The sequence below is a fragment of the Ovis aries genome, chromosome 1 (assembly GCF_016772045.2).
Source record: "Ovis aries strain OAR_USU_Benz2616 breed Rambouillet chromosome 1, ARS-UI_Ramb_v3.0, whole genome shotgun sequence".
Taxonomy (NCBI): Eukaryota; Metazoa; Chordata; class Mammalia; order Artiodactyla; family Bovidae; genus Ovis; species Ovis aries.
In genome coordinates, this window is record NC_056054.1 from 188932220 (window position 1) to 188955308 (window position 23089).

The following is a 23089-nucleotide window of genomic DNA, read 5'->3' on the forward strand; positions in this document are numbered from 1 at the left end:
ACAGGAGATGGTAACAAAGTAGGCCCACATGGGTTCCTCACCTCCAGATCGTCTTTGGAGAGACCGTAACCACATAGTTACCCGTCCCTGCCCCACTTCTGGTCACCAGGTCGCAGGTCAGCCCCACCTTGCACGGTGAGCACGGCCTGTGTGCGGACCTCTCCTGCGCTGTTCCAGGCCTCACAGGTGTAAGTGCCCGTGTCCTCCGGGAACACTTCCTGGATACACAGGCTGTGCTGAGTGCCTCTCTGTTCAAAGTGGAAGTCCTCGGACTCCTGGATCTCAGTCCCGTCGTGAAGCCAGATGACCTCCGGGGGCGGGTTCCCTGAGAGGAGCAGCAGAGGGGCTGGTCAGAGAGGTGTTTCCCTGGGCTGTGAGCAACTCTGCTTAGTACTGTGACATTGTATTGCTTCAGTCTTCCCATCCAGAAATATTCTAACCCTACCTACCTCATAGGTTTACTGGGAGGGTTAAATAAATTAATACCACCCCCTTAGCAGCCCACTAGAAAAGCAGATTAGAGCAGCACCTGGCACAAAGAAAGTACTCAATACATGTTCATTATAATTACTTAACAACAAATCTGGGGAAACCAGAAAGAATCCAGAAGTGGAATAAAATAATGATTTCAGAGATGAAAAACATACTGGTAGAAAAGCTTTTAAAATCAGAATTCAGACTGATAATGCTGAGCGGTAGCTGAACTGGTGGGTTCCAGCTCGTTTCTGGCCCCGCACACCTCACACAGGACTTCACAGAAACTCCCTTGTCAGTTCTCACCAAGGAAAGGCTCCGTCAGCACCTCATTTTGGTACCATACAAATGTCCAAGGGTGAAGACGGGTGTCAGGCTTTCCAGACCCAGCTCTTGGTGGATAGCATTTCCAGTTTTCGCTAGTCTACTTCCCTGGGGGTAGCTTCTAGAAATTTTTACGGGGGCATAAAACAACATCCACGTGTGAGGGTTCCTCTGTGGTAAGAGCTGAGCCATGGTGTTTTGCTTCCAGGGGAGCAAGACCCTGGGAATAGCTGCTGGTGTCAGGCTCTTTCAAGGACAGTGAAGACCACCACCTGCCTCGATGGGGTAGCCAACGCTGTGTCTGGAGGCCAGGGGGCCTCTGATTTCTAAACCTGAGGTGTGTGTGCAGGGGAGGGGACCCGGCCTCTGCCTGTATTATCCAGGGACTGCCTCCAGCCTTCGGGAGCAGGGAGTTCACCCTGAGACCGCGGGTTCTCTCCCAGTTCATCCTTATCGCCTTTGCTCCCGAGAAACTGAAAAACCAGAGAGGACCTCCAGGCTGTCAACAGGACTTATCAGAGGCCAGCACAAGTCATTAAGACTGTGCCAGGAGATTCCCCAGGCTTCGCTTGCTGGCTCCCAGCAAGCACTGTGACGTCTTCCACTGGGCTGCTCACCCCATGCTCTTGTCACCCTGTCCCTATGTGAGAAGGCCTCTGTCCCATCTTCTCACCATAACATTTGAATACAGCAACTGTCTTTCAAGAGTCTGGGAGTTCTCACATCATCTGGTTTTGGACAAGTGTTCACAATCTCCAGTTACACTGGCCACACTAGGTTTTCAACTAATCCCCCACCTCTCTAGCATGGCCATTTTTCCCCTTAAACCGCTTAACCTTGAGCCCAGAAAATCCTGCCACAGAAAACAGAAATGAGGGGCCAGGAGGCTTCATTTCTTCAGGTCCGTTGACTGACAGCTCCAGGCTGGTGTCCTGACGGATGAACGAGCTGAGCAGGCTGTCGGGGAGCAATGCCCGTGTTGCAACCATGCCCATTCTCATGCAGGCCCAGAGGAGAGAGGCGTGGGGACAGACCTGACACCCGGACTGTCATGGTGACCTGGCTCCCGTCCATGACGTGGAGGTCAGAGAGGCCCTGCAGGAAGAGGGGCGCGGCGGGCTTGCTGGGGGCCGCGGGCAGGAGGCGCTCACTCTTCTCCTCACTCTTCTTCTCTGCATGGCAAACAGAGTGTGGGGTGAACACCCACTCATTCATTCCCCAGACACGGACTAAAGGAACACTCAGCACGTGAATGTGCTGGGGCTCAAGTTCCCGCCAGAAACCGACTACGGCCAGATAAGGGGTGTGGGAGGCCCAGGAGACCCCTCGGACAAGGCGTGGCCATTTCCCTGCATGGCACAACTGTGCTCTTGCCTCCGAGCAGGGAAGCACGAGGCCTCTGGAGGGATCATGTCCAACCTAGGCTGGGTCCCCAGGAGCACTTCCGGGGGGTGCAAGTGGTGTGGGAGAGCCAACGCTTGGCATCCTATGAGATTTTTGCCCCTTAAATTTTATTTACCCTTTTGAATAAGTGACACATTCATATGGCATAAAGCTCAAAAGGTACAAAGAGAATGTGTACAGTCTCCCTCTAACCCTGTCCTCTGGCCAAATGTCTCTCCCCAGAAGCAACCAATTTCCAGCTTCTTGTTCATCGTGCCAACGATGGTCCATGTGTATAACACACAGTAGCACATAGGTATACACTTTTATTTTTCTTCTCTTAAAAGACTGATAGCAAACTATATACAATGATTGGCACCTTGCTTTTTCATCTAACAATACAGTCATCCCTTGGTATCTGCAGGGGATTGGTTCTAGGACCCCTCGCTGATACCAAAATCTGCAGCTGCTCAAGTTCCATATATATATATAGAGAGAGAGAGAGAGCATAATATTTGCATATAACCTAAAATCCTCCTATGTACTTTAAAATCACCTCTTGATTACTTATAACACCTAATAAAATGTAAGCACTATATAAATAGTTGCCAGCATGGCAAATTCAAGTTGTGCTTTTTGAAACTTTCTGGAATTTTTTTCTCAAATATTTTTGATATGCGGCTGTTCGGATCTACAGATGCAGAACCCGCAGGTACACAGGTCGGGCTGCACATCTAGATGTCTCTCATGAAACAGAACCGGAGAGCCTCTTCACTGTTTCCTATGGCTGCATGGTGCTCCATTGCCATCTCCTGAGATTTTAAGCACCTCAAGAAAGTCAAAGACACTGCATCATTAGAATGACTAAAATTAAAGACTGGTCATCCTAAGGACCTTGCTGGCGAGGACGTGGCACAACCAGAACTCTCCTACGCTGCTGGTGCAGGTGCAAAATGGTTCAGACCCTTTTGAACACAATCTGACAGTTTCTTGAAAAGTTAATCATTTAGCACATGATCCATTCATTCTATTCCTGGGTATTTACACAAGAGCAATGAAAGCACTTGCCAAACAAAGACTTGTACACATTCATAGCAGCTTTCTTCCTAATGGCTCCAAACAGGAAAAAACCCAAATGCGCATCAACAAGTGAATGAATAAACACACGACGATGTATCCATACCAATGGAATACTACTCAGCGCTAACAGAACCACTACAACAAGGACAAATCTCACCAAAATTACCCTGAATGAAAGAAAGCAGACCAAGAAAGTACACTGGATGATTCCATTTATAGAAAATTCTAGAAAAAGCAAAATATAGTGACAGGTTTTGGGGGGCAGGGGTTGGGGGATAGATTGTGAAGGGGCATAAGAAAGCAGTGATGGAGATGTTCATTTCTTAAAATCAAGGTGAAGGTTTCATGTATAAAGGCTCAAAAAATGAAGTGAAGTCGCTCAGTCGTGTCCGATTCTTTGCAATCCCATGGACTGTAGCCCATCAGGCTCCTCCATCCATGGGATTCTCCAGGCAAGAGTACTAGAGTGGGGTGCCATTTCCTTCTCCAGGGGATCTTCCCCACCCAGGGATCGAACCCAGGTCTCCCGCATTGTAGGCAGACGCTTTACCATCTGAGCCACCAGGGAAATCCTAAAGGTTCAAAGTAAACACCATAAACATATACAGCTTGTTGTACAGCCAAAATGGGGAGAAAATCTCTCTCTGGGAGAGGGAAAGAGTGCCCCAGCTAGCCAGACAGAAACTAGAACAACTCTCTGGGTTCAGGGCTGGCCCACTCACCCCTATTCTGTTCTCTGGGGGAGGTAGGGTAATAAACAGGCTTTCCTTCATTCTCAGAATCCTCCCTAAGCAGGGCTCTGACCTGCCTCATGAGAGCCAAAGGGAAAGGGACAGCGGAGAGGTGAGCTGGTGTCTGGCTCCCACAGCTCTCAGCTGCTCAGCCTCTGATCCTGCCCTTCGTCCTGTGAGCCACACGGTTCTCATCTTCAATAATTCTTTTTCAGTCTTTTTGTTTTTGTCTTGGTTGGGGGCGGGGGGCGGGTCTGGAGCGGGCAGGGGTAGAGACAAAGAAGGCTCTGGTATCTCTAAGGTAAACTCTAAGTTTGGGGGCAGGGGGACTGTGGTATTTTGAGTTCTTTTTAGCCCAGAGCCACACAAACCAGATCTTCTCCTGGAAGCCTGTAGCCACGACAATTCATTTCTAGGCTGATTTACATACCTGGGAAAGGCCTAGCTCCACACTGGCCACTAAATGAAAACAAAATATGGCATACTCAGAACATGCCCTGTACAGCCTCTGGGGCTGAGGGTGGGAGAGGCTGGGAAGACCAGGGAGGTGGGAGGACAAGTTTCCCCAAGGCAGGTGCTGTGTGAAGGGCGTGGAGCCAGAGTGCAAGGGGACACAGGACCCATGCCCTGGCATCATTGCCTCTGACAGGGGCAGCCAGACACCCTTGGCAGAAGGCCCAAGCGGTGGGCTTGAGGGACCCAGTATTGGGAATGCTTAGATCTCCGTGGGCAAGCAGGCTGCCTCAGGAGAGTTGAGGAATTTCCTCTTGCACAGAACGAAAAGGCTCAAGGACAAAATGTTTTCGCCTGTCCAGAGCCCTCCCAGTTCCCGCCTCTCCACTGTCTTGGCCAGAGTCCCAGCTTCACAGAGCTCCCTGCAGGCGGACTCTCATTCCCAGATGCTCCGGGAACATCAAAACCTCCAGCTCCCTTTCCTGCAAGCAGTTGACAGCTCCTCCTTGACCCCTCCATGTGTTAGGTCTTCCTACCGCTCAGTTTCCAGGCCTGGGGCTTTGGCAAAGCCAAGCCACCCTGTGGGTCTCAGCCAGTGCAACTAAAGGCCCATCTGCACCTCCCTGCCCTGACAGGGTGTCCTGGGCGCTGCCTCCCACGTGACAGCTCACTCATTCTCCAAAAGCCACTGAAATGTAGGATCTGAGGCTGGGACTTGGTCTTGGGCAAGGCATGCTCTCTTTCTAAAGCTTGACTTCCTCAACTGTATTTAGGAGAATAACAGTACTATTATAGGACCTGGGGGGTTTAAAGAGATAATATATGAAAGTACTTTCTCCAGCCACCCATCATCCACGTTCACAGGTGTGTGAAGCTGGCATGAGTGCTCACTCACACCTACCTCTTGGACTTAATTACCTGGTGGGTTTATCAGCAGCAGAAGAGAAAATGGAGCCTCACCCCAGGATTAAAGATTCTCATTTCTATGTCACCAAAGGGAAATACTGTGAAGAATACAAATGTGTTGCTTAAAAATATGGATATATCTAAAGAGAAGGAAATGGCACCCCACTCCAGTATTCTCGCCTGGAGAATCCCATGGATGGAGGAGCCTAGTGGGCAACAGTCCACAGGGTCGCAAAGAGTCGGACACGACTGAGCAAATTCACTTCACTTCACTTCACTTAAATCTAAATTTTGAGAACAAAATTTCACTGCACTCCTTCAGAGAGAGATGAGTGACAGTGTCTGAATCTGTGGAAACTGCCCCAGGCAGGCATTTAGTTCCAATGTCACCCATCGTCTCTGACCCTGTTGTTGCCTCCCCAGCAAGGGCCCCACAGCAAGAACAAAGAGCAGAGGGAAGTGACAGGGAGTAAATGTGCAGAATGAACCTGTTCTCAAGCCTGCCGTTCAGGGTCACGCGGGACTAGAGCCACAGAGAGCCAGGCTCAGCCCCAGTCACCCCCCCAGAGTCTTCACAGAATGAGAAAAACAACCTAAACCTCCCCTACAAACACACTCTGGGCTCAGATCCCGGAGCCAATGAGGATGTCAGTTTTAGACAAGCAGCTTCCTTAGGCAACCCCAGAAAAGCAGCCCTAACTTGAATCCTGAAACCCCAGTCCCAAGCCTACCACGCAACTTTACTGGAGCGAGGCTGGGACGTGCTCAGGTGAAGTAAGCTACTCAAGGTCCCCGAGCCAGTGACAGGCAGACTGAGAGCTCAAACCCAGGCCTCCGGACCACGAGGCCCAGGTGTTCTGAGACTGTCTTTTCCAAGGGAGCCAGTCACCTGCAGGGATGGCCATGCTCGACTCCCCATGAAGACAGATGTGCTATGTGGACCCCCATTCTAGGAGGAAAGCTAACATAGAGCAGGGAAAGTCAGGGCAAAGGGCGAGGTGTGTGTTTGTCATTTAATTCCAAAGCCATACACAACTTATCCTGGCTCATCTGTGGCCGATAGATCACATATCAGTTTATGCCCCCTCTTGCACGGACTTAGATACAGTAAGAGGAGACAGATGGAAATGGGTGTTGTGAGCTCCTAGCTCGAGCTGCGTGATCTGAAGCAAGTCCCCCAAGCTAAGCCTCAGTGTTCTCTCCTCTAAACTGATAAGAATACAGTTATCATCACTTACTGACGATCCTGCCCAAGTGATAAGGGGTAATGCACACATCATTAGTATAATGCATGATAAACACTGCCGGATTTTCAGATGATTCAAAGAAAGGACATATACAAAACAGCTAAAGAATATCTGGCACATAATAAGTACAAGAATAAATGTTTTGTGCCTTTCCTAATCCGACTGTTTTTGGTTAGGCAAACTCAATCTGACAATAACTACTGATACGATGAGAAATGATACAATATGGTCTCCTCCCAAACCAGGGTACTCACATATAATTGGTCAGAGATCTGAAAGGTCTCAGCTGCGGAGATAACGTTATAACAATGCCTTACAAAGGTCAGCAGTTAAGGATTCTAAAGGATATCCGCAGCTCTCAGTTTATGTTCAACACCCTCTGAAGTTGGGAAGAATGTGCCCTCATTTTACAGCAGAGTGAGCTGGGACTCAGAGAAGGAAGCTGGCAGAAAAGCTGACACGGCCAATGGGGTCCTGGTCTGGATGCTCCCTTCCTGACCTGAGAACAAAGGCCAGTCAGCTAGGTTCCCCTGGGAGCTCTGCGTCCTTGTGCTCTTGCCCAGAGTAGCTGGTTCTCCCAGAGACGTCTCTCCTAGAGTCCTGGTTTAGCTGTCACCTGGCGCAGTCCTGGTTTCAGGCAGGGTAGATGGACCAGGGTCTGAGGAAAGAGGCCGCTAGGGGCCACAGCACCTCAGGCAACCTGAACCTTTTTCATTTGGGGAGGGCAGACTCTGGCTGTGGTACACCAAAGGAGGAGGTCCCTGGGATGCAGTGGCAGACTTGCAACCCAGCTCAAATGGGGCCGGATTAAATATACCCCAGGTCCCCCGACAGCTGTGCTTCCTCTGGTCTGCTGAGACCAAGCCCACAGGCCCTTTGTCTTTGGAATCTAGGGCGGGCTGAGCCTCCTTGATTTATGGACCTAGGACTAAATTTCTGAGGTGAACGTGTCTGCTGCTCAGGTACTTGGTCAATTAGCCAATGGCCCTCCACTCACTCGCTGGCTCTCTCTGCCATTAAACTGGGTAGCCTGGTGTTGGGGGTTCTGTTCCACACTGAGAGAAGGGAAAAGGAACAGGATTGTCCTCTGGTGGGCCAGACAAGAACTGAGATCAAGAACAGCTATAAGCAGTGCACATGCTCGGTCACATTCAACTCTATGCGACCCCGTGGACTGTGGCCAGTCAGGCTCCTCTGTCCATGGGATTCTCCAGGTAAGAATACTGGGGTGGGTAGCCATTCCCTTCTCCAGGCAATCGTCCCAACCCAGGGATCGAACCTGGGTCTCTTGCATTGCAGGCAGATTCTTTACTGTCTGACACACCAGGGAACCCCATAAGCAGTTTACTGACAAGTAAAAAATGATGTCATGTAGATTAAACTATAGCCAGACTTAGGAAAGGGAGGAGAGAAGAGAGAAGGTGGGAGAAGAAAGGAACATGGAGAGAGAGAAAAGGAAGGAGAGAGACAGACAGAGACAGAGACCACTCTTTGAAGCTCTCCAGAGCTTCCCTAGTAGCTCAGCTGGTAAAGAATCTGCGTGCAATGCCGGAGGCCCCGGGGGGATTCCTGGGTTGGGAAGATCCCCTGGAGAAGGGATAGGCTACCCACTCCAGTATTCTTGGGCTTCCCTGGTGGCTCAGATGGTAAAGAAATGGTCTGCAATGCGGGAGACCTGGGTTCGATCCCTAGCTTGGGAGGATCCCCTGGAGGAGAGCATGGCAACCCACTCCAGTATTCTTGCCTGGAGGATCTCCATGGACAGAGGAGTCTGGCAGGCTAAAGTCCAGGGGGCCGCAAAGAGTCAGACACGACTGAGTGACTAAGCACAGCACAGACCCTCCAAGTTTTCCCTCCTTGGCCATTTATGCTCTGTTTTGACTCATCAGAAACTGTTTCTGAAATCAGTCCCTAGCCATGAACTTAAACATAAAACTCTTGCTCTGGGGAAGCAAAAGTATCAAACAAATGACTTCTCAGAGACCCAGAGCAGCAGAGCGAGCATGTGGGCTGAGGCAACCGGAGGCCTAGAGGGCTGCCTGTGAGCTGGCCTATTGTGGCTGCTGACTTGATGTCTGAGCATCGGTTTTCCTCATCTGTAGAATGGAGTTCATTCAAAAGTAGAGCATGGAGTCGTTCCGGGAATTAAACAAAACAAACTGGCTTTAACTGATTAGATCATTTATCAAAACAATGTTCCTCATTAAAAATGATAACTGACGGTCTCGTTTTAACACTAATAGGAACTGATATAATCTCAATAATAGGTTTTGAAAAGCTCTTATTTAGAGGAAGTTAAGCATCCACACAACAGGTGCTATTTGCTACTTTTCTCATTAATTCTCATACAATAACTAGTATATCATGCAGATGACATTACCCTTATGGCAGGAAGCAAAGAGGAACTAAAGAGCCTCTTGATGAAAGTGAAGAGCAGAGCGAAAAAATTGGCTTAAAACTCAACATTCAGAAAACTAAGATCATGACATCCAGTCCTATCCCTTCATGGCAAACAGATGGGGAAACAATTTAAACAGTGACAGACTTTATTTTCTTGGGCTCCAAAATCACTGAGTGCTGAGTGCTGAAGAATTGATGCTTTTGAACCGTGGTGTTGGAGAAGACTCTTGAGAGTCCCTTGGACAGCAAGGAGATCAAATCAATCAATCCTAAAGGAAATCAATCTTAAATATTCATTGGAAGGACTGATGCTGAAACTGAAGCTCCAATACTTTGGCCACCTGATGCAAAGAGCTGACTCATTAGAAAAGACCCTGATGCTGGGAAAGATTGAAGGCAGGAGGAGAAGGGGCTGACAGAGGATGAGATGGTTGGATGGCATTACCTACTCAATGGATATGAGTCTGAGCGAGCTCTGGGAGATGGTGAAGGACAGGAAAGCCTGGGGTGCTGCAGTTCATGAGGTTGCAAAGAGTCACACACAACTGGGCGGCTGAACAACGACGACAACTGGTATGAACTTGCTCATCAAAACTGGAGACGTGAGCAAGGCCTTGGGCTTTCTTGGGCTTGAAGATTAAGAAGCCACTGCAGCTTTGTTACAGTGCTGGTGTGGACCCGAGTGTCTTCTTTTGCCCTGCGGTCACTCGCCTGCTCCTCCCTTCCGAGTCCTTCCTCACTCTACATGGGTTTAGCAAGAAAAACACTTCCGAATTTCTCCTTAGACAATTTCCCTTGGAAGTTTTCTCCACCTGTCAACTTTTACCAGCTAAGTTACCGCTCTCTAAAGTGCCCCATGTTTATGGACTGAATTTGCATTAAATGTACGTGAGTAGTTTGCCTTGAAAACGGCTCTTAGAAGGCTCCCAGCTCATTCAAAACTTGTGTCAGATGAAAATAAAAAATTAAGGATGTTACCTTTAAAGTGTTTAAACAGATGAGGACACCCATATGAAACAGACAGAATTCTCTACCATCTAAAGAGCTCCCCAGGGCTCCCCGTAAGAGGGACCACTGCCTGTCACAGTTTTCACTAAGTCCTGCTGTCAGAGCCTCAGGCCCTGTCTGTCAGTAGTTTCCCTGACACCAGCGTCCCTGGATCCACAGGTTGTCACCAAATAGAAATGGACATGGAAGGGCCCTCCCCTACTTCCTACATCCCCTGCCCTCTCTCAGGTGTGCCAACACATGGACCTCCTGAAGATGCAGTTAGGGAGAGGGAAAATTATTGCCTTCATCTCTAAGCTACTAAAGATCTTCCTTAAGTTTCAAAACGGAAATATTTTGTTTAGTCATAAAAATGCAAAAAATCTTTCCAACAGCAAATCCAATTCACTCCACACACTGTTATACTATTCACCCTGTTACACTATGAACGTTCAGTGAATCACCAATGAAAGTTCCAGAAGCACACTCGTCCCTCCTTCCTTGATGTGGTGCTCAAAATCCAGCAGAGTCCAGGGGTCTCAGCCTGGCCTCCTCCTTTCCCTAAGCTCCAGGACTGCTGACTCAAGGGCTCAGCAGGGTTACCTTTGCCCAGCTGCTCTCCATCGGCAGGGCATTTATGCGCAGTGCAAATCCCTCTCCAGGGATGTCTGTGAACTCTCGGCCAACAAAAGTCTGTCTAACTGAATAAACCGACTCGGAGAGTCAGCAAATGGTCTACTTGTTGGACATGAAAAGAGAGCCTTCTCCCCATAGCCATGCCCTCTCTTTTGGTTTTCCTGCTCCCCACTGATTTCTCCAGACCCTAAGAAGCAGATGTGAAGAAGTAGAAAGGAAAAGCATGAAAGGAAACAACGGCATATGACACTCCCTCCCCCTCCCAAAGAATCTCTGACCAGTAATGATAGGGTTGCCAGATGGAAGTGGGACTATATTACAACCACAGCCTTCTTAGTGCCTTAGGAGTTGTAATCAAACTCTAAACGTAGAGGTAGGCCATCCAAACCAGCCCATGTACCCTCTAGAGGCTCGTCTGGAAACCACACTCTCCACCACACTGTCAAAGCACGGATCGCATTTTGCCATTAGGAACACAAAACTGTAATTCTGGATGGCATTCCTGACCAAGGACTCCAAGTGAAAAAATGCTACAGATGGCCTGCAGCGACCTAGAAGGAGGCTGTGGTGTGACACGCTCAGTGGCTGTGGAGCATGAGTTTAGCTCTCTCATATTATGTGGGATATGCATGTGCCTCATATGTGTGGGATAGCCCAGGGATCACATCATGTCTCTGCACTGGCATGCAGAGTCTTTACCACTAAGCCACCAGGGAAGCCCCCAGAACTTTCTTTTTTAATACATTTAAGAGGCTGTCAGTGCTTAAAGCAAGGGGCTTTCCAGGTGGTGCAGTGGTAAAGAATCCCTTTGCCAGCGCTGGAGATGCAAGAGACGCAAGTTCGATCCCTGGGCTGGGAAGATCCCCTGGAGAAGGAAATGGCAACCCACCTCAGTATTCTTGCCTGGAAAATTCCAAGGACAGAGGAGCCTGGTGGGCTACATACAGTCCATGGGTTCACAAAGAGTTGGACACGACTGAACACACACACACACACACACACACACACACACACAGAGTGTTCCAAGCTGCCCCGCAGAGGGCTTGTCACTAATCTGAAAGCCAGCTGGGCTCTTACTGATGCTTTCACTGTCCAGAGAATGGCTGATTTCCTGGTGCCCATTACTTTCATTAGGGGCTCTTTATCAAAGCAAACACTCTAGTAAATATGCTTATTACATTCCATTTTTTATTTTAGAAATCAGGGTTTTTAAAAAACTTAACTTATCCACATTTTATGTCCTTCGGTGCCTTTAAGAGCCCAGCAGGCCTTCACTTAAATAAACAAACCATTAGGCTAAGACACTCTGTCTAAATGGGCACATTAGCAGGTTAATAAATCTATAGTCACTTAAGGATTTTAGCCTTGACAAAGATACTCCAAGGGGAGAGAAATTAAAAAGATACTAGTCTAAGGAAGCCCCTGTACCAATGACCAGTGCATATACACTGAAATATTTACTCTCCTCTGATATTCCTGGGTTCTGCAGGAATTTAGATTAATCATCCTTAGATTAATCACCCAGGCTCTATCCTGGGTCAGGAGGGAAGATTTTCGTGGCCTGGTTAACTACTGGGGACTTTTTCCTAGTATGGGAGGAGGAAAGCAGGAATATTTGTTGGTGGGGGGGCGTTTGAGAGCTAGCGTGTAGGTTTACTGAGCACCTCCTTGAGCCCTGAGCCCCCAGGCAAGAGAGGAGGTGGAGGGAATGCCCCCTGCACTGCCGCAGAGACTCACGCACCTCCATTTTTCCTTCATCCATTCACTGAACACGTGTTCACACAGTAGGACATGTGCTACACGCAATAATGAGACATGGTCCCTGCCTGCAGGGAGCTAACAGTCCAGCAAAAAAGGCAGTTGGACAGGCAGAGGAAATTTCATGTTGAGGCAAAATGCTTTCTCCCCTCATCGTCCTTCTAGAGACTTGCATGATGTACCCCTGCCTCTCTCTGTGAACCTAACCTCTACCACTTGCCCCTACCCCACTCCCGTGGCTGCAGCCTCACTGTCCCTTGAATAGGCTGCTCTTGTTCCCAACTCAGAGCCTCTGCACTTGCTGTACCACCTGCCTGGAGCAGTCTTTTTTCCACTTCATGAGGTCTCCCCTCAGATGTCACCTTTCCCAAGAGGTCTCCTCTAGCACCCACCTAAGAAAGGATCCCTTCCACTGCCTCTCTATTTCCGTTTTCTTAATAGCACACTCGTCAATGCTGGATTAAGCCAGCTTTGGACCATCCATCAGAATGTAACAGGCAGGAAGACAGGACCTGTTTTCTTTTCATGGCAGCTTCCCCAGAACAATGCTTGGGGCCAAGGAGGTGCTCAGGAAAACTTTGCTTGTAAGTAACTGCTGTGATAAGAGAGGTACAGCAGGTAAGAGGAGTGACGTATGTGGGAGGGAGTTGGTCAGATCTGGGAAGGAGGAGGTTACAGAGGAGAGAAAGCAGAGAAAGCAGGGAGAAGAGGCTGCAGAAGGCCCATCAGAATGCTGAGTGAGCAGCTTCTCGATGCTGGCAAAACCTTGGCAAAAGGCTAAAGAGGTGAGAAAGAGCACCCATGTCTGGCCTTCAACAGGATCTGCTAAATTCTCCTCCAGCGAAAGTTGCCCTAGAACCCCTCCTCCCTGGAAACCAGAGCAGCGGAGGGAGAGGTATCGATGAATGGCGCCTTCTTGTGGCCAGAATTCCCTGAACAGGGTGCTCAGACTATGGCTTTAGTGTCTGGCCCAATACCTGCTTTCTCTGATTCTGCTTCTCCCTTCCTTTTACCCAAACCAAATGAACAGACAGACAGAAAGACAACCACCCAATGCAGCAGAGCTGATCCTTTGGTAATACCGCTCCTTAGACTTGCCATTTGGAAAGAGTTTGTCTTGTTTAAAGGTTGGGGCTCCTGAGCACGTCCCACGTCTTCAGCGCACGACACAGCAGCCTGGCAGCAGGCTTACAGCCAGGGAGCCTGGTCCACACTCCAGCTGTGGCCTGGGGCCACACAGAGGGGACAGAAAGGCCAGGCCTGGGCAGCTGAGGCAGAGGCCGGGACAGTGGTCGGCGCTGCATGGGATAAACGCCTCCACTGCGGTCATCTCCCACCCTCTGAGCCACCACAGAGACTGCAGCCAAACAAGCTGCCAATAAAGTAAGAAAAACTCCATGGCTGAGGCTAGTGTGGGACGTGGACCAGAGCCCCCCGGGTGCCCTGGGCATGGAGCCAGGGGTGTCACTGTGCCAGGCTCGGCCTCCCCGATCCTGTGCAGACAGCCCAGCGCTGCGGCCGGAGCATGGCCACGTCTTACAGCCTCCTTCACCATTTATGGTAGCTGAGCCTCTGTTTGGCCTTCACAGGCCAGTCAAACCCCACACTGGGCGGCGGGTGGGGGGGGGGGGGGGGGGGCTGTAGGGGTGTCCTGCTCACACAGGGCTGTTTTCAGAGCAGATCCAAACAGGCTCTGGCAGAGTCCTTGACAGGACCGCTCTGTTTCTGCTTTGAAACATGCTCGGGTGGGCAGCCATCCTCCCACAGACCTAGGGGGCGAGGGGGATGGCTCCAGAGTCTTCTTGCCCCTCTTCTGGGGACCCCCACCTCCACTGGGACTGTTAGCTCAGTGGGGTCCCTCTAATCCAATCTAAACACAGGCAGCCCAGGACAGGCTCTGGATCAGCAGGGCCCTTGGTTGAAGCCAGACAGGGAGGCTGAGACCACGCAAGCATCATGCACCTCTCCGGCCCCCTCCACCACCACCACTTTGGGGTAGGCCTTCTGGACCTCCAAGGAGAGCCCAGGGGTGGGGGAAGGTGGGAGCAGCGACCCTGGCCTGGATCTGCGATTTCCCCAGACCCCTCAATCAGCCATGAGTGAGATCCACAAGGAAAGAACAGGTGGAGTGTAAACTAGAACGAGGCTGACAAGCTCCTGGGGCCACAGGCAGGCAGGGGTGCTAGGAGGAGGGCCTCCCGGGAAGAGGCAGAGCCAGTCCCCAGGTGGTGACTCCACGCCAGGCCCTCCGGAGGAATCGCAGGGGCACCCGAGAGGCGGGAGAGCATGTCCTCCTCCTAGGCAGACAGGCTGTCAGCGCCATGCCTTCATCCCTTGGGGGTGACACTGCCTAGCCCCTGCGGTGAGGGTCATCCCCACTCTGGGGCCAGGGGACTTGCCTTCTGGAAAAGGACAGGGAGTGAGCAGGGGCTTGGAGATCTGGGTTCCAAAGGCCAGTGTGGCTCACAAGGCAAGTGACGTTGACTTCTTGAGGAAGATAGGAAAGATAGGAAAGCGCTGCCCCCCTCAACCCCGCTTCCGGGGTTTCTGAGAATCGAGAAAACACAGGTGGGGTGATAGTATCTAGCGAGGTAACCAACATATGATGTTCCCTCCCCCTTTTCAGCGAAACCACCTCTAAGGCCCCCTGGAAGGCTGCTGCTCAGATACAATGAAACTCTCCCCAAGAGGCTGAGCCTGGGGGAGCAGAGCCGGATGGCGTGTCTCCTACTGAGCTGCTGGCAAAGCAGGGCATGCCGCGCCCGGTCTAAGCACTCAGTCCCCAGTCACTGTGGGACCTGGGGGCCCGGGCCCAGCTGAGGGTGGGGAATCAGGCTTACCTGAACACCCTGCCTAAGAAGACCTTCTCCAGCTCTGTCACCATGCCTGCCAATACCACAGCCCAGACAGCCGTCTTGAGTCTGTGTCTCCCCCCTGGGACTTCTGGGACCAAACATTTGGCACTGACCAATGCATGACGACCATGCTAATCAGATTCCTGGACACCAGGCTGCTGAGGTGCAAGAGCAAGCTTGGGAGGGAAGAGCGAGGGCAGAGGGAACAGGGGACAAACTGGCTCTCTGGAAGCCTCCGTACTGGCACCTGTCACCTGGTGTCCCCCAGTGGCCCCCAGTGTATGAGGGGTCATTTGTGAGAGCTTGAGTCCTACAGGAACTCGTCCTCTTCCAGTGGGTGTGGTGTTCTGCCTATCAGAATGGAAGCTTCTCAAACCAAGGGAGTCTTTGCCTCTTTCCCCTGCATCTTCCCTCAGCCACAGTGGGGTGAGGGGTGGAGGACTGGGCTTGCACGTCCGTCTCCGGTGGCAGACCCTGGACACTGTGAGCTCCTGGAGGCCATTGCCTCCACCTGCCTGCCTTCAGGTATGGTGCCCTTTCTCCAAAGCAGATGTGCAGGAAAGGTGCTTCTAGAGGGCTGCCCAGAGGCTCCTACCCTGGACAGTGACGCGGGCGCTGCAGGACACCTGCCCCGCGGTGTTCTCGGCCAGACAGGTGTAGGTGCCATCGTCCTCTGGGAGGGTGTCCTGGATGTGGAGCTCGGCCACGCCAGCCTCGCAGGTGGAGCGGGCATACTGGATGGGCTGTCCTGGGGAGGGAAGCACAGGAGGGCTCAGGCCAGGGGGCAGCCGGCAGAGGGGTGGGAGTCCTGTCCTCAGCAGGGTGGCTGCTGTCATGAAGCTGGGGTTCCCCACCTTGCTCAGGCCCACTGAGGGCTCATGATGTGTTAGGACCACCCCTAGCCAGCTGGACAGAGGCTCAAGGGGGAGAGAAAGAGGCAGGAGCCAGGGAGGCAAAGGAGAGGGGGTGATTGTGAGGGTGGAGGAGTAAGACTGGGGCTGGTAGGACTTGGGGGAGAGATTCTGGAGGCATTTAGAATACAGGTGGGAAAGGGACAGAATTCTGTGCATTCTGTTTAAATAAATAGTCCCCAGATACACATCCTAGACTTCACATTATTCTAAGCCTGGAAAGAATCTCACAGGGTCACCTGGCCCACAGCCCAGCCTCAGGCAGAATGGACCTCACCCAGACTGCACATGAGGCTCCCAGCTCCTTTTAGATGTTTCCAGAAACAATGAGCTTATTTCCCACTGCAGATATTTATCAGAAGCGATTCTGCGCCCTCAACCTAATGCTGCAATGAGTTGCATTTTAGGATTCACAGAAAAGATAAAGACAGGGGAATAAAAAAAGCAACTCTGGCCCCTTCTTCCAAGGGTCCCTTGCGTGAGAGGCCCTTTATTTAGGTCCCATAAAGTTCTACATGGAGACAGAAGTGTGTGCCATGAAATTCAGTGGTTTCTTTAACGCTATATGTTCCCAGGATTTTATTATCTCAGGATGTGAGCTTTCATTTCCAGGAAAAAAGAAGATTTCATTACTGAAGGTCCTGGCCTTAGAGCAGAAATGTGTCCATTCACCATAAAGGAAGCAACTGTCAGCTCCTTCCCCTGTCAGCCCCAGGGTCCTGGTTTGCACTTCATAAAACAGGGAGTGGGCAGTGGGAGAGGGAGAAAGTGGTCTTCTCTGCACGATGCAATGTTTTCTTCTGCTCATAGCAACACTCATATCTCCATGACAGAGACTGCCAAGCCAGCCACAGGGCCAGAGGGAAGACATTCCACTGGCCCGATGCACTTCACAGAGGTGGGGCTGGGGGCTGGGAGAGCCAAGGGGCCACGATCCTGCTACTGTGAGGACTGAATACTGCTGTGTGTGTGGGTGTCCCTAAAAGCTCTTGTTTCTTGAGAATGCCAGTATATTCCCCAACTGCCCGCAAAGTGCCTCTGCTGTCGAAATCTGTACCGGCAAGCTGTTTGAGAGCTCCCCTTTTACTGGAGTATAGCTCATCTTGACTCCTCAAGCATGGGGTGCAACTGTGGCCCCAGAAAGTTGTTGGCTCAGGGCACTCAGGATTGGGTGACTCAGCTCCAAGACTGGTAAAACCAGGGTTGGCGGCCAGGGGTCCCTGACTTGTGCATGATCGCCCTCTAGCGGGATCAGTGTGAGAATACCAAGATTCACCAGTCTTTCAGTCTGGAGAGGCGTAAATCAGAGGTCAGCAAACTCCTGCTCCTAGGCCACATCCCACTTGAAGCCTGTTTTTGTATAGCCTGAAAGTTAAGGATAGTTTTTCATGTTTTAAATGCTGGGAAAAAAATCAAGGGAGGGATATTTCGTGACGTGTGAAAATTATATGAATTCGCATTTGTCTATAAATAAGTTTCATTGCGTTCATTTACATATGGTCTCTGGCTGTGCTTTGTGCCATGACAGCAGAATTGAGTAGTTGTGACAGAGACTGTGTGGCGTGCAAAGCTAGACACATTTCCCATCTGGCCCTTTATAGACAATGTTTCTTGACGCCTGGCCTGGACCCTGAGCCAAGCAGGAGGGAAATGCTCTTGTTCAGATCTGTTCCTAGCCCTTAACATCCGTGCTGCGTTCCAGCTGCAAGGAAGCCACCTCTGTGCCGATAGTCGTGGGGTCCAACAGGAGCTCTGTCAGTAGTAAGGGGTGGAGGAGGAGACCCCCATTCTCACCTCTCTGCCCAAGAAGTCCACAGATAGGGAGACAGCAAGGCAAGTTCCTACGCTGACTAAAGATCATTTCTAGCAAAGCCTGAGCAAACTATACTGACGAGGCAGGCTCATGGCAACATGGCGACAGTGGAGAGATGCCTGGGGACTATTTGGTGCTCGGTGATGGGCTCTGATCCCTTAAAGCGTTCATTCCATCAGCTGCGAGAGCTGGTAGAGACCCTAAACCTCTGTTTCAATCCATCTCCTCACCAATAAAGAGGCTGATGCCCAGGGCAGTAAAGTGGGGCGTCCAGGGTCACCCAACCACTCAATACAGAGGAGGACAAGTGCAGGAGCCCATTCAGCCTCCCCTAAGGTCTCCAAAAAGCAGACCAATTCAACTTCATCAATTTTATGGACTATTTCAGCTCTAGTGATAGAGTTCTCCCATACATACTTTTGGAATTTAAAGGCTTTTTTCTTTAAAAAAAAAAAAAAAGAGAGAGAGGGTGATAATACGTAATAATTATTTTTTTGTCCAAAGGACTTTACTTGGCAAAAAGAAAGTTGAGATGTTTCTATAGGACTATATTGTTAAAAAGAATTACTGGTCTATGAACCCCTAAACCACCTTCCACTAAATAAAAGGCAAGATCCCAAGAGCAACTGCTAGTGTGGTTCATTAATTTGTGGGTTTTTTTGTTCACTTATTGACTCAACAAATATTTATTGAGAACCTACTTGTGAGCCTGGCTGTACGAAAAGAAGCTAAGTTGCTTGTGCACCTATGTGCCAGGCATCTTATTAAAGAATCTAATTTGACTTTCACCCTGAAAGGTAGGTGGCCTCATTCTCGTCTTGTAGATGAGGAGCTCAAGGCTCAGAAAGGGGTAAAACTTGCCCAGTGTCCCCAGCCAGGCATTGGCAGACTCCCAGGTCCCATGCTCGCTCTATACTCCATGCTTCTTTCTCACGCATAAATGATTCAGAGTGATATATGGGGAAGCTAAGCAGGAATTCAGGCAAGGCCAAAGGCTCGGGAGGCTGGAGCAGGGGGTCTCACCATTGAGCAGCCAAGTGATTCGAGGCAATGGGGTCCCCTTCACTGAGCATTGCAGCACAAAGTCCTGACCCTCAACGACAGTGCAGTCCTTCAGGGCACTGGAGAATGATGGGGCCACCTCCACCACGGCTGGCTCTGTGAGGGCAAAGGACAGACAGACAGTCTCAGATCACCACTGGCCCAGGCTGCGGACTGACCCCAGGCAGCCACCTCACTGCCCTGGGCACCCACGGCTTGCTTTCTCAGTGGCCTGGCTTTGCCTCATCCATCATCACACAGGGAAGCAGGCAGTACCACCATGTGGAGACTTGGAGCCTGAAGCAGAGTGACTCCAGGGCCTTTTTCTTCATCACAAGACACTCCACGTCTGGCAGTACTCAGGACCGGGCCAGCCTCTTCTCCTCCAGGACACAGGTCCCTCCTGTCTTGTCTGGACTTTCACTGTCCTGGAGCATCCACTGAGCTCCTTCATCCCCTTATCTTGGCCTAATTCTACTTTCTCCTGTCTTATATTGTCATTGATGATTCCCATCAGACCCTGCACACTTTTTTTTTTTAAATTTTAAAAATCCTTGGCTGAAATGTTTCATTAGATTGAAAACATGGATAAAATAGATTTTCTAAGGAGAACATAAATCATCTAAACGGACTCAACAAACAATTTATAGGGACGTCCCTGGCAGTCCAGTGGTTAAGACTTTGCCTTCCAATGCAGGAGGTGCAGGTTCGATCCCTGGTTGGAGAGCGAAGACCCCACATGCCTTGTGACCAAACACCCAAAACATACAACAGAAGCAATACTGTAACAAACTCAGTAAAAACTTTTAAAACTGGCCCACATTTTTAAAAAGTCTTGAAAAACACACACACAAAAATCCCCAACAATATATGTATACATTAGAAGTATACCGTTATGGTTTACTCAAAAGATACAAGGATGAACACTAAAACACTGTACGTAACAAAAAGACCCTGAACACTCTTGTGAATATCTTTTTACTTGGAAAGACCACATGCCCACTGGTGAGGACATTTCAACTTTAAATTATTATAGTTATTTTTTTTTCAAGTCCAAGACAGGATCAAATGACAAGGACTTACACGAGTTCTCGTTTTCTAATCTAGACCAGTAGTTCAGAGCACTGAGGGCCTCAATCCCCCACATTTTCATTGAGAACCACTGAGCTGAACTCTATAGAAGACTTCTACATAGGTGAGTTGGGGAACATTTTGCTTGGGGGCCATAATTAAGAGCAATGGGGATAGAAAATCTTTTCTACAACAACCAGAACATGCTGCAGAAGAGTCAAGGTGGCTGATTTAAGGCAGCTGGGTTTTGTGATGAGACGATAGCCCACCGGCACTCTTCAGAGAAGCTATTCAATAGAGTGATGAGGGGAAAACTCTATTATATTGAGAGTACAAAGGTTTTAGGGCAAAAACTAATATTCGAGGGCTTACTAGGTACTTTTCCGGAGGTGACGTGACAGTGCCACAAGACTGCTATCTTTACTCGTTTCACAGATGAAGTTAATAATTTCCCAGAGTCAAGCCCAGTGATAAAGTAAGGCTTTACACCCTGTTCTCTGACTCTACGTCCACACCTCCTCCTCTAGCCCAGGGGTACCCTAATAGGACAGCAGGCAGTGGGGACACAGCTACAGTCAGCATGTGGTGCATCTGAATGGACAGGTACAGAGTGAAGGGATGCCAGCTTACCTAGGCAGGTGAGGGGAGACACCACCTCCACCCCTTTGCTCCCAGGAGGCATCAACTTCCCTCAGTATAGAAATCCCCTTAGGAGGCACTGCAAACAACATGGGCTTTTGTGTCAGACCAACATGGGTTAGGAATATGCTTTTTCACAAGGCATGGGACCTTGAGCAAGTCGCTTAACCTCACTACAGCTCAGTATTCTCATTGGAATATGGGTGTAACTGATTATCTCTTAAGATTGTTGAGATAACCAAATGAAGTCATGCCAGTAAAGTCTTTAGCATAAAGCTTGACTCATTGAACAAGCTTTCAGGGCGGTGTTAGCTCTTATCAGCAGATGGAAGCTGGGCACACAGATTGGACTAGCAGCAAGTTTGGGGGTAAAAGAAGTATAGAGAAAACTTGGGAACTTAAGGGGCAGTGAGGCAGAGGGAAGATTTGCTTCTCCTTTTTAGATGAGGTGAGACCAGATCATGCCTGTAGGGAGGAGAAAGGGGTCTCCAGATAAGGCGAGGGGGAGAGACTGAAGAGATGGTGGGAAGGTCAATCATTATCAGACCTGATTTCTTATGGGTCTGGGAAGGATGGAAGGAGAAGTCTTGGTAAGGGAAGCGGGCAGCTTTTCTGCAGTGATAGGAAGAAGGAGAAAGAGGTGTAGCCTGGTGAAGCCTTCTGGAGACTTCAGAACAGCTAAGGAGAAAGGCAGGCAAGCCAGACTTCTGGGATGCAGGACTTAGGACTCCCATTAAGTTCTCCACCAGACAAGGAGCAAGAGCCCTGGCAAAGTACTCAACATCAGCTTTCTGAGAACTCTGAAAATTAACCAAAGACGTGCAGCATTCTGAGGAACTTTCATTCTAAAGCAATCATGAGGCTGAATCTTGGCAAGAACAGCAAGCTTTGTGGCATGCCCAGTTCCCACCCTCTCCCTCAGCTCTGCAATGGCTTAAAAATCAACATTGTCTTCCACTCCCAATTTGTGTAGGTACAGGCTCGAGGCATAGTTTCCATTTAATAATAATAGCTAATGCTCCAACCAAAGCCTGTTGTTTTTTAACCTTTGGTGGCCAGGAGGCCAAGAGAGTCCCCCACCCTAACACATAGCCCTGAATGATGAAGGTCAGGTTTCCTGACCTGGGACCTCTGCCTACAGGTACTCCCACCTCCAAATGAATGGGTAATATTCCTTGCAAAGGAATTCACAAATGTAGTAAAATTCCCAATTAGGAAGCGAGTCAATAGTACACAGTGAAAAACAAGACTATCTCTCACCCTTTCCTACAGACTCCAACTTTCTTTTCCTAAAGGAAATTGGGGGCCTTCCCAGAAATGTTTATGCACATACAAGCATCAGTTTGCTTTGTGTACATGGATTTTTTTTTTTCCCCTTTACCGAAAGCAGCATGTGATACACACGATCCTCTCTGCACTTGGCTCATCCCCATACTAACATATCTTGGACAGGTCTCACCACCAGAGCCTACAGGTCAGGCCCATTTGTTCCACTGGCTGCATGGCATCCTACTGTCTGAATGAACTAGGTTCCTTTTTTGGAAACATTTATTATAACAAATTTCAAACACACACAAGAGCAGACAGAAACACACAAAAGTTGTATAGTGCATCATCATATACTTGTTTTTCAACTTTCATAACGGCCAGTCTCACTTCATTCATACCCTACACCAAGTCCCAACACACATGGATTCTGATATGATCAGAAATTCTATCATTTCACTAGTAAGTAACTCAACTTACATATATAAAATATGCAGACTTTGAAAAGAATAACCACTGATTCCATCATCACATCTTAAAAATAGCACTAATTCCTTTATATTGAATATCTTATCAATGCTCAAGTTTTCCTGATTTTCTTATAAAAAATTTTATATCAATTTTTATATCAACCAGGATCGATCATGCAAAGTCCAGCTACTGTGATTATTGGTGTCTCCTGTGTCTTTTCATATAAGTTTCCTACAGGCTGTCCCTTCTTTCCTTTTTGTTTGCAATTTACTTGCTGAAAAAGTTAGTAAAGGTTATTTGTCTCATAAGTTTTCCAACAGCCTGTAATGTGCTGGCTCTACCCCTATGGTTTACTAATTTCCTCAACAGTAGGACATGGCTTGAGGGTCCCTAAACAGCAGTTAAAGTAGGGGGAAATCTCACAGAGAGATAGGTGGGTGCAACATCTATTTCTGCTTTATTGACTATGCCAAAGCCTTTGACTGTGTGGATCACAATAAACTGCGGAAGATTCTTAAAGAGGAGGGAATACCAGACCACCTGACCTGCCTCTTGAGAAATCTGTATGCAGGTCAGGAAGCAACAGTTAGAACTGGACATGGAACAACAGACTGGTTCCAAATAGGAAAAGGAGAACGTCAAG

The 23089-nt window shown here is 49.3% G+C and overlaps 1 protein-coding gene across 7 annotated transcripts in view; it reads right to left on the bottom strand.

Moving 5' to 3' along the window:
• The window catches only part of MYLK (myosin light chain kinase), a 280078-nt gene that overhangs the window by 92575 nt on the left and 164414 nt on the right, over positions 1-23089 (bottom strand). For all 7 annotated transcript variants that reach the window (XM_042232316.2, XM_060418652.1, XM_042232315.2 and 4 more), the window contains 4 exons: positions 18982-19116; positions 15830-15982; positions 1833-1970; positions 128-325 (listed from right to left, as the gene is read on the bottom strand). In XM_042232316.2, the coding sequence (XP_042088250.1) occupies positions 128-325; positions 1833-1970; positions 15830-15982; positions 18982-19116 (624 nt within the window). The remainder of the gene's footprint in view (positions 1-127; positions 326-1832; positions 1971-15829; positions 15983-18981; positions 19117-23089) is intronic.